Below are 12,043 nucleotides of genomic sequence, written 5' to 3' on the forward strand. Positions count from 1 at the left end.
ATATATATATATATATATATGAATATGTGTATGTGCCTTTATAAATCGATATACAAATGTCAATTTGATTATTATTTGTTTGATTAAAATGCCGTTGGCCACATGTGTACGAAAGTTATATCCCACATCCGATTGATAGATCTTGTGATTAGAGAGGGTAGATCAAAAAAAGCGTCTTCAACGAGTCCGCTAGAAAACATGTCTGGAAATAGAAGAAAGTCGCATTTGTGAAATTGTAGTTGAGTGTTTCGAGCTACCTTCAGCTTTTGGCTAATCCTTTCAAGCATTCACAGGCAAATCAAAATCCGATATCGATCGCTCTTGATTACTACTAATTATCAAGCGGTTTGAATTCAAATTATTGTTTTTGATTAGTTTTCTTTTTTTTTTTTTTTAGTTGTGAAAAACAAGCAACTACAAATCAAAATAGCAACGTCTCAACTACTTGCATTCATGTTAGTTATACAAATTATTCTAAGATCCGTTCACAATCGATGCAACCGTATATAGGTAGTTCATCATACATACATCTGTGGCTCTTGTTCTGTTATGGCTGTTGTTGTTTATGTTTCTTTCTTTTTTTTGTTTGGGTTGTGTCAGGAGTTGTCAATATTGTGAAATATCGTGTAAATACGTACATACATATATCTATATCAATGTAATGGTAATAACTATATATAATTAAATGCTTAATATGCGTAAATACCTGTAAAATGTTGATATTTTTAGATTTTCTTTCTTTTTTCTTTGTAAGTTCTCTTAATGCTTTCATAAATCATTATGACAGATGACAATAGTTAAGAACTAATGATCTATAGACACCACATAGATTGCTTAAAATTAAGATTTTCATTTAACAAACAAACACAGAGTCCAAAAAACTGTTCGAACAACATTAAACATTAGTTATTAGTTTAATTTGTTTGTTTTTTTTTATGAATATATGGTTTTTTTCGTTTTTTAAGTACAGTTTATCTTCTTAATAATTTTCGGCACAAAAGTTTTAATTTAAGATTTAAGTACGGCCCCAAATCCAGCTTTATATGTACATACACATCATATTCATATTTACATAAATACATACGAGTATAATGCGATATACAAATATAAGTATAAGTTATGACTAAGAATAATTTTGTCCGAATTATACTAGTTATCGAGTCTTAAAAGTAAGCAAAACGGAGTCCCTAGCAATATCATCATTTTACATTTAGAATTGATCATTTTTATGCGTATGATTTGTGTCTTTGAACAATATAAATTAATCGTTTCGTTCAAGTAATGTTATTATTAGGTATGTAACATATTACGCTAGTCCATCAAAAATTTGTAATACGTAATATATGTAAATATGTATATAACAGGAACCACGTAAAATGCGTACACACTCGTAATATTTGTTTTTTATTGCAAACAAATATTACAACATTTAGTTATAATATAATAATAACATTAATGTAGGCTTATACATACATATGTTACATACATCTGTGTATATTCATGTATAAGTATATAAGTACATCGTTTACGCTCTATTGTTTAATTAGTAATCAGGTAAATCGTGGGAGGAATTATTGTTTCACATATATTTGTAGATCTTTAGAATATTTCATTTACGAGTACCTTTTTTGCATTTATCTTATTTTTTCGTATGTTTGAAAAACAATTTTTTGTGATTTATTTCCATGTAAATTTTAGTTTGTACCTTGCAAGCATGACCCAAGTTTACTGTATGAGATACCCATCTATGTTATGTATGATTTATTATCTATAATGTGGAATTCGTCTGTCTTATTCTATATTATAGAAATTCAAGAATATATGTATATATTACAATTGTGACCTATCATATAGAGCTTTGAAACGGCCTAAAACCAGAACCATTTTATAAAGTTTGATATTCGCATTGAGTTCCTCAGATGTTTTCTTAAGTTACAATTAGTTTGCTGGAAGTTTTTGTATAAAACTGGGGATATTATTTCATTAGAGTTTGTATAGAGATGTACATAGCAAAACTTTGGATTGAATAAACACATAGATTGTCAAAAATTGTATTCCTTTTTGAAAAAATATCATCAATCCTTATTGGGATTTAAATAGATGATCATAAGATACATGTGAGGTTGGAACAATTAATTTGTTTACCTGCGCTAAACTAGTATTATAGATTGCTTTCCTAAAGATAGTCGCGGTTGTTGCTTGATTTGGCCTCTGCCTGTGCGTGGACTGCTGTCTGCATCCATGCCTTCAACTGACACCTAGAAACTTTTGCCCGCATCGTGGATGCGTTTGCGTCGACTGTCCCGACGACGATAACGATCGATAATGCGCGATCGATGCCGTTCCGGGCACAATGCTTCCGGTGAGCTATCCACCTTTTTCATAACTATGCGAAATGTAAAGGTGTGCTTAGGCGAGGCGCTGGCAGCACGTCTCGGTGATGGCGGCTCAAACTCACTGCCACTGGAGAAGCCGCAGGAGCCAAGCGAAGCATTTGCATGTGCTGGGCCAGCACTGACAGTGATGCCAACTCCAATGCCGCCGCCACTGGGCATGGCAACAGCACTCCCCATGCTGCCAGGAACGCGGGGTGCACTGTAACCCGATGCCGAGGGCGTTGACATAGAGCCCGTGGATAGCTGTTGGGTAAGCACCGAGCTGGGCCGTGGCTCAAATATCGATGCACAGCGCAGATCGGTACACAAAAAGGTTTTGACCTCCTCCTCGCGTTGCTTAATGGTGAGCGGGAAATGCTTTTTGCTGGGATCAGCATATGGACTACGCTGCGGCTCATGGCCATGCGGATAGGATGAGCTGGAGTCGTAGCTATCGCGCGAGCTGTAATTCGAGGAGGTCTGCTGGGAGAGCGGGCTGCGTGCCCGCGAAAAGGCACTGAAGGGCGATATGTGCAGCTGCCGAAAGTGTTCTGCTTTCTGCTTCTTGGTCATTGGGAAATTGGGGGAACGGGCGGGTGTCATACCGCTCGTCTCCGAAGGCGTGTAGTCAAAGTGCGTCTCAAGCGACGATTTGCGGCCACATGAAGAGCCGGAGCGTTGAAAGGTCTCCGCATCGACCAACTCAATAGAGCTCTTGCGAAGATCAATGTGCCGACGACGATCATCAGTGTCGACGATCTCAAAACTAGAGGTTTGATCCTCATAGCTGGTGGACTGATAGCGTGAGATCGATACATCGAAGCTGGTGTCACGCGAGGAATAGGGACAATCGAAGCTGGATTCGGCCCGACTAGATTTGCGATCACCATCGACCATCTCAAAACTGTCGCCACCCGAGTCCAGGCGCTGCAGATTGATAAGATCGGTGTCGGTATCGACGCCCGGGCTGCGCAGCTGCTCCAGGAACGGTGAACGCGGCGGATCAAAGGACGAGCGACGTGAGGGCGGCTCAAACTCAATAGTAGGACACTGCAGCGGTAGCTTCTCCGGCGGTGGCGGTAACACTGCTGTGGCAGCGGCGGCGGCAGCAACAGCAGCAGCTGCCTCCGCAACGGCACGTGCCACCGCCTCCGCCTCCTCCGTTTCGCGCCGCAACGCCTGCAGATTAACATAAACTGGCTCTGGTGCATAGGCTTTCAAAATCTCTACAAGCTCCGCCCGCAGCTCTTCGGGTATTATCAGATCATTGGAGTCCGATTCACGCTCCTCACTAATTCGCGGCTCAATCGGCTCCCGACTTTCCGAACGTCGGGTGAAATGATGCACGGCCGGCACACCTGACTCTCCATTGAGTGCCACCACTTTAAGGGAGTTGGTGACTTCCTCAACGAACTGTGCCATAGCTGCATCTGCTGGCTCGGGTTCATTGTCTGCTGGTGTCTCCGCTGGGGTATCCGGTTCCGGTTCGGGTTCGACCAATTCGCGAAGTCGCTCATGCTTGATATAGGACTCACCTACCTTCTCAAAGTGCACATTCGCCAGCTCGAATGGCAGATTCTCCTCAGCTCCGGATCCACCTACCTGATCCTGTATGCCTGCATTCGAGTCCGCGCTAGCTCGTTTAGAGCCTGCCGCTGAGTTCACTGCTGATGCCCTCTGCTGCTGCTGTTGCTGTTTCTCCTCCTCCTCCCGTCGTGCCGAGCGGCGTAGCTTTAACGACATCTTCGTGTAGTGTGCAAATTTCAGCGACATCTTTGGTTCAAATCCGACCTCAGACATTTGTTTTTGTACAGCACTTTTGGCGGCCGTCGACGAAGCTGCCGGACTAGCGGAGAACGTGCTCTGACGTATCAGAGGACCGCTGGAGGATCCTGACTCGGCTCTTGTAAATGCATTTGCAAAGCGATTGGTACGTGTGGATATGTGCTTGGAAGGCTTTCGCACAAACGCCAGAATCTCCCGCATCACACTCTTCTTCTCTTGCGGCGGCTGTGACTGAGCTGCTTCTTTCTCCCGCTCCCGAGCCGCTGCCTCTGCTGCCTCGCGTTCACGCTCGGCGCTCTTGTACGTCTCGGCGGGATTGGATACAGTTATGGGTGGTATGGGACCCATGGGACTGCGCTTCTCACTGGCGAAATAGATGGGCGTGAAGAGATTAATCGATGGCCGCTTCAGGCCTACGAATCCAGCCTCTTCGGGCTCGGTGGCCATGTCCTGCACATGCACCGTGGAAGTGGGACTGCGTCTTGTTCCGGATGTGCCCGCCTGGCAACTAAAGTCCGATGGCGCCACTGAACCCAGCGGCGAGCGGCGTTCCTGGAGCTGAATACTGAATGTTGGACTGCGACGCTGTGAATCACCCGTTGGACTTCTGGCCGTTGGACTAGGCTGATCATTGGGCGATCTCAGGCCGCTACTGGGAAACAGTGGACTACGTCGTCCCTGCGGACTGCGATCATTGAGTCCCACTGGACTGCGACGACCTTGGTTCTGGGCACTCAGTGATATGGTCAACTGGCCGCTGTTCTTGCGTCGACTGGAGGTACGTAGCGTGCCCTGGCGTGACAGCGATGTGGGCGTCTTCTGGGAGCTGCTGCCGGGACTCTTTGATTCGGGTTGCGGGAGCACTGGGCTCTTGGGTGTCAACGGACTACGCTTTTTCTCGCCATTGGCAGCACTAGTGTTGAGGGTGAGAGCGGGAGCATTGGGACTGCGTCGCTCGGAGGGACTGCGGCGAGTACGGAAGGATTGTGACTTGGCCTTGCGTATCTTGGGGAGGGATTGGTGGTGGTGGCGATGGCGGTTCTGCTGGTTATGGGACGAGGAGGAGGAGGAGGGGCCGTTCAACTTATGTTAGTTGCTATGATGGGCACCACTGGTGGGGTCGCTGCTGCCGCTGGAACTGAGCGTGGTGTTGGAGCCATAAGGATCCAGGGAGCTTTGCACGGACATCGATCTGCCCTGATTCTGGCGGGCACGTCTTACTCGGCTAGAGTTGGGAGACAGCTTTCCGGGGTCGATGCTTTCTGGGTCTGCCTGCAAGTTGTAGAATCAGACATAAAGGGGGACAACAGGATGGATAGCATGGACGATGGACGACAGATGGATAAATAGATAGACAGATATAGATGGGTGATGTGGCATGAATGATACTGAGTTAAACACCAAAGAAGCCAAACAACATTTAGGCAATCAAAGCACACACAACCCACCTGGTAGGCCAGCGCATTCATGATGATGGCGTAAGGCACGAGATTCAATGGATGAATCTCTCGCATTAGCACATTGGCGGGTATCTTGTGGAATTGAATGTACTCCAGAAAAGTGCCCAATATTTCTTTAATGTCAATGTTCTGAAAGAAACAAATGGGGTAAGCAATTAGAAAACTAAGAGGAACAATTGAACAATTAAACTTACTGGATTGTTATCATAGTACTTTTTACTCCACATAAGAGCCGCTTGAAACTTGGTGAACTCATCGGCTCTCAGCTCCTCCCTCGCCAGTATCAGGCGCACGACATGCTGCGGCAAGAGCGTGAAACTGCCCAGATTCAGTACCTCATTGCCATGTTCGTCTACAAACTCGAGCACCTTCTGCACCAAGGTTTTGGTGCACTTGTACTGAATGTATCTCTCTGCGGAGGCAAGTAGAGCGCACACAGTGTCCACATTGATGCAACACTGCACAAAGCCAGCACAGGCACGTCGCAGTTCCTCCAGGCCATAGTAATCAGCAGCATTCATGACACCTGATCGATTAAGAGCTAATTAGAATAAGGTGCTCTCAATTAAGTTAGACCAGTTCTTACCCAAAAGGGTGCGAGGTTGTAGGGTCACACAGCCCGTGTGGATGTACTCAATGAGTTGGCGGAAGACATCCGGTTCGAACTCTTCAATGATCAACGTTTGGTGCTGTTGACCTGAGGGCTATAAATAAAACAATCGAATTAGTAAATGTTGTAGAAGGTAATTGAATATTAACTACAGCTAACTAAATACTTATAAGACAGCTAGCACGATCATAACAATGAAATAACATATTCCAAATTCGAGCTTTAATAAGACAGTAATGAGATGCATACATGAAAATATTAATTATAAGAAGATTACGAGTATTAATTACAAAAATAAACGTATAGGGATTTAACGCACACTTAGCGAAAGTGGAAGAATAAAGCCAATTAAAATATACATTCCAGTAGAGTATTATAGTTGGGCAGACAAAAGTCAAATTTAATTTTGAAATAGGAAAAGGGGTAAAAGCCACATCTTAGATGAAATACACATTCAAGCAAACAGTATTGATATTATGTCGCAACCTAATTTTAGCAAAATTAATCAAGTTGTCGTTCATCGTTCTTAGGTAGGAATTGGTTAGATCGGACAAAGACTGTTGTATTAAATTTAGAAATAGATAGTCTAAACACCATAATGCTGAATTAAATATATAATATAACATGTATTGGCAAAATCAGTCCGAAATGATTATTTAAAGAACTTCATTTTTGTTAAAGATATTGAAATGATGCTCTTAAGATTTATAAGTGGTAGTTACAATATGATAAGAGTATCATTGTCATGAATGTTGCCGTCTTGTCGGAAGATGATTCTGCTAAAGTTTATTCTTGCTTAACTGAACCAAAAGTACATTAAGTTTATAGATATAGCTTTACGGTATGCATTCAATTAAGTCGAATAGGAAAGCATAAAATTAGAAAAGTGTAATATTCAGAAAGGCATTCAGTTGGAGGGAAATATCTTGTTTTTGATGCAGCTTCGAAGCACAGACTTTCGCCATTGGCAAAAATTGTTCCCTTGAATGCAACTTCACACATTCTCGTACAACATATAGGTTAGTAGTATTTATTATTAGATTAACTAGGACACACAACATTACATAGCTATAACTAATTACATTGCCGCATAGAGAGGCGGATACACACACGCACACACGTACACAACATACACATACACAACATTAGTCGCTTGGGTACTAAGCGTTTACCTCGGGTATCGGAGCTAATTGTTGGGTGAAACCGGTTCTCTATTTGTTTAGTTTTTATGAAATTTATTGATATATATTGGATGGTTTGGGAATGAAGTCACAACAGAGAACGGAGAATACACAAAAAGTAACATTGATATTATTAAAATGTATTTCAAGTATATCGATATCTTTATTTTGTCATTGAAATATTTACAAAAAATTTACAAAAAAAAAAAACAGTATGCTGGAAATGAAAACAGAAAAGAAAACAAAGGTATTGATTAAGAAGAAACTGAAAGAAATACATAACATAGTAGTATTCCCCAATACTTATACACTCGTACCAATACACATACACGCTGCCCGAATACGCACATCGAAACGCACACAGATACACACATACGCATACACATTCCCATTCCCATTGCCAGTCCCTTTTGACCACTTCCACATACAGATATCCACATATTGATATTTCCATATTGTAGTATCGAAAGGCCTCTACCCTATTAATCGATTATAAATACGAACCTGTTGTGCAGCATTCTGTAGATTCAGCAGGGGTTCCGAGGAGCGTTTGAGGAAGAGTCGCAGCTTATTCTCCTTGGTGGTGGTCTCCCTCTTCCGCTGCGGCGATGGGGCAGCATAGAGCATTTTGGCAAACACGCGGGAACGCGACGCAAGCACAGCCTGAGAAACAAACAGACCGAGAGAAAGAAAGAGAGAGTAAGAGAGGGAGAGTTGATTGAGGGTTTGGTTTGATGCTGCGTCGATTACGCAGTGACCTGATTTTAGCACACACATGGGCGTTATGCCCTGTGACACACAGTAACACACAGGCAAACGCACACACATTGCCTACCTTGACGGCGCAAACTGGCTCGCGGGTGTCACCGACGAGGAAGGTAACGTCGCATAGCTCGGGCATGGACGCCAGGAACTTCATATCCTCGGCAAGTCCAGTTTTATTCTCGAACGTTGATAGGTCCGGCTCTGCGTCAGCCATGCCGGGTAGTATCAATGCCTCGGGCATGTGGGTTTACTGTAACGATACGCGCAACTTGACATTTAAGCATTGTTTGTCCGACTAATTGGGGAAGAGAGAGTGTCGCTTGTCGCGTATACACGTAGAAGAGAGATAGAGTAAGGGAGGGGATACTTTAGGATGTCAGCAGCTTTGGTTGAGCCAACGGAACTTAATTGAAAAGTGCTATAAATATACGCATTGATGCTGCTCGCTTGTGTGTTGATCCTTTAATACTGCAAGGACTCCCAAGTAATTAAATTGTAATTCTGGCGCACAGAAAGAACAATGCCAACAAACACTTTCCAGTTCCCACTCGCAAACACACATAAATACACCCATACATTCACACTCGCAGACACTCACACACACACGCACACACACTCACTGTCTGTGTCGGTGGCTGTGACTGTCTGTGCAACAGTCTGTGGGTAGCCGTGCGTGTAGCACCTGCATTGGATATGGCCTTGAATAGAGCGGAGCATGGAGCATATAAATTACAATTACAATGGCGAGAAATGCCACGAGACAAGGACCACAACAACAGTAATATTACAGAACAGTAACCACATGGAAACAGCAAAAAAATGAAACGAAATAAAACAACAATAATACGTTCAAAATATGTACAGTCAGTCTGTGATTGGATGCTGGGTTGACTTTCATTATACGAGTCTGGCCACGGGTCAGCAATTCGAGTATATTCCTTTAGGGAGGTTACGAAATCGAGTTATTAACCAAGGTAAAGCATGCAGAATTAAGGACCAAATCGAAAATTACTTTGAATACAATTAGAAAACTTGGAAATAAAAAAGGAATTACTTTCAAAATATTGCAAATGTTACCTGATTTCAGATTTAAGAAATTTTGTTCAGAAACCTTATTGAATTACATAAATATTCTGTATTGAACTTCAATTTTACCAAGTTTGTGACTATTAAGAAATGACTTTCGTTATTATGTCTCAAACCATGCGAATTGGGAGCAAACTCGCTGACTCACAGAAAATTTAAAGAATAAATGAATAAACATGAAAAATGCACTTTACTTACCTGTTGCAAAGTTAATATATGTTCTGGCCTCAGTACAAAAATGGCTATTAAGTTTTTGAAACGGATTTCGAAATCCGTTTTTCAGCTTAATATTAAATCATGTTGACTGTCAAATCGGTATTAAAATTATTATAATATCAAAAAGGAAAGTTCGGAATAAAAGTTCGAGATAAATTATTAATTCTCGATAAAAACAATTGTACAAAATGAGTCACGGAAATGTAAGAAAACATTTAGCTATTGAATTTACAGCATGCGAGGGGCAAGGGGAGACGTTCCAAAATGTGCTGTGTATAAGTGTGTGCAAAATTGGTATGTGCTACGCATAAATTAGAAGACGCCGAGCAGAGGAAAGAGAGAAATACGATAGACATCGAGAGAGAAAGAGAGAGGAGACAGAGTGAGAAAGAGAGGGGGAGAGAACGTGATGTGGGGTGAAGGTTGGCCTGGTTGGCATCAAAATTAAATTAGAAAAACGATTTTAGCAAGTTGCGCAAAATTTTGTGGATAAAACTTTTGTATACGAAGTAAAAGGAAAATTACTTTGCTAAAGCGTTGCGAGCGATATGTAAAAAATGCGAAAGTTCTTCTTGTTCTCTTCTGAAATGCTCCAAACGCTGTTTGGGGCGTCACTTTCACTTTTCACAATGCGCGTGTATGTATTTGTGTTTGTGTACGTGGACGTGTCCGTGTACGTAGCGTATACGTAACGTGTACGTGGGTATTTGCTAAACAACGAAAGAAGCAAAGAAAGCAACGCACACACGCAAACACACACTCGCATCAAACTGGGAGAAGGCTCCCAAATCAAATTTGAAAATGCAAAAAGCCAAAGCAATAATCACTACTCGTAAGTATGTTGTGTGCTCGCTCGATTTCAAAAAGCAACTACAAATGATGAAATCAAACAATTTCTAACTATTCAGCTGAAATTGACACACACACACACGCAATCACATTTACAGTAACAGGCACACACACACACAGTGCTTTTTTGGTGGAACGCGATGAAATTTAATGAACCGTTTCGCACAAGGCACGGGAACGTTCTGCAGACGCAGCAGATACTTTTTCATTCGCATGCCCCGTTCATGCTGTACTCGTAATTATTGTGTCTACATCAAAAGGAGTTTCCTTCGATATGTCAGCCAGCAGCAGCAGCAGCAGAAGGCAGCAGTCAGCAGCATTCGCAGCGTTGGCATTGCGCATGTCCAACACCAATCGATATATCCTGACATCCCCGACGCCAATTCCGGCAACAGTTTGTCGCGTGTTCCTTTCGTGGCACATTGGCGCTTCTCGGTCCCAAAAACACAGCAGCCACTTGTTAGCATTCGCAGTGTTTGGTACAGCCTGCTGCTCAACAGCTCGACTCTCGACAACTCGACTGCTCGGCTTGTTTATGTGCTCACTGCGCAGGAGCGAGATACCGCAAAACGTAAACAAAGCACATTTTGACAGATGACAGACGAAAGTGTGCCGTTGCTCGGTTGTTGTTGATGGCACCAAGGATACAGACGATGTTCACGTTACCATTGACTACTTGACATGCGCCCTGCGCATCTCATTTTCAGCATTCGGTGGCGCCTCATCGAATTACGATAACCTCATAACCAGGGCTCGAAAAGTAAACAAACAAATTGTGGTGACAACTCTGACAAACTCTTGAGATAGCGGCTACTTGAAATGGGTCGTAGGTTGCAGACGGAAACGGAAAAGTCCCACAGAGTCAAAGCGAGACAGACCACACAAAAGGAAACATTAGCCAGCGATCTGCTGGCACAGTGGTCGCTAATTGCTGGAAAATACTTAAATAATTATATAGGCCAACAATTACAAATAATGTGCCACTAATGAAGGAATAAAACTCACATAAAACAAACAATAAATTAAAAATAAACTTCACAAAAAGTATACGAGTAATTAGGAGTATAAACAAATCTGTTATTTTCTTAATAATCAAATCAAATCCAGCAGTGAATGCTGGGTTTGGTTAATCTTTTAATTTAATTCTTAATCCTATTTCATTATACAATTTATTTACTATATAATTATATTTTGTTTCATATTATATTTACAAATATTATATTTGTACTTTAATATATTATATTTGTACTAAATTAATTAATTTTTAAATAGACAAATAAATAAAATATTTATAATACTTATATTAAAATAAAGAACTATTAAATATTAATAATTTATTTTTACATGTCTGTCTCTTGTTGATCTTCAGCTTGATCTCCACTTTTACTTTTTGACGTAGTATAAAATACCTTTCAAAATACAAATTGCACCAGCATAAATATAATACTCAAAAAACATGTAAAATATTGTATTTATTTATTGTTCGAACACTTTTATTAGAAAATGTGTATTGATGTTTTCATATGCACTTTTTTAAAGGACTATATTCCGATTTTGAATTTTCTATTTAAACAGATTAACTTATTAAAAACAAGTAAGAAATGCAACATACTAAAATATACCGAAGGCTAAATTATTTCTTAAATAATTTCTAAAATTTCTATCTGGTCTTCTATCTTACCTTATTATACATAACATACAATTTTAGATAAGCAA

The 12,043-nt window shown here is 41.4% G+C and overlaps 1 protein-coding gene across 5 annotated transcripts; it reads right to left on the reverse strand.

The window, feature by feature from the left end:
* Positions 1–25: 25 nt before the first annotated feature.
* On the reverse strand, positions 26–10,559 carry LOC117568686 (serine-enriched protein). 5 transcript variants are annotated; one of them, XM_052004473.1, is made up of 10 exons: positions 9,711–10,559; positions 9,461–9,566; positions 8,247–8,426; positions 7,916–8,074; positions 7,403–7,441; positions 6,207–6,324; positions 5,815–6,146; positions 5,609–5,749; positions 5,382–5,432; positions 26–5,204 (listed from the first exon to the last, which is right to left on the reverse strand). In XM_052004473.1, exons 3-10 carry the CDS (start codon positions 8,415–8,417, stop codon positions 2,259–2,261), a joined length of 3,957 nt encoding a protein of 1,318 aa, XP_051860433.1. In that variant the 5' UTR covers positions 8,418–8,426; positions 9,461–9,566; positions 9,711–10,559; the 3' UTR covers positions 26–2,258. The 5 variants fall into 5 exon arrangements, with proteins under 5 accessions (XP_051860433.1, XP_051860431.1, XP_034105384.1 ...); XM_052004471.1 differs by having other exon boundaries at positions 5,155–5,432; positions 10,004–10,554; XM_034249493.2 differs by lacking the exon at positions 9,461–9,566 and having other exon boundaries at positions 5,155–5,432; positions 10,004–10,554.
* Positions 10,560–12,043: the final 1,484 nt, after the last annotated feature.

The sequence above is a fragment of the Drosophila albomicans genome, chromosome 3, assembly GCF_009650485.2.
Source record: "Drosophila albomicans strain 15112-1751.03 chromosome 3, ASM965048v2, whole genome shotgun sequence".
Lineage (NCBI taxonomy): Eukaryota > Metazoa > Arthropoda > Insecta > Diptera > Drosophilidae > Drosophila > Drosophila albomicans.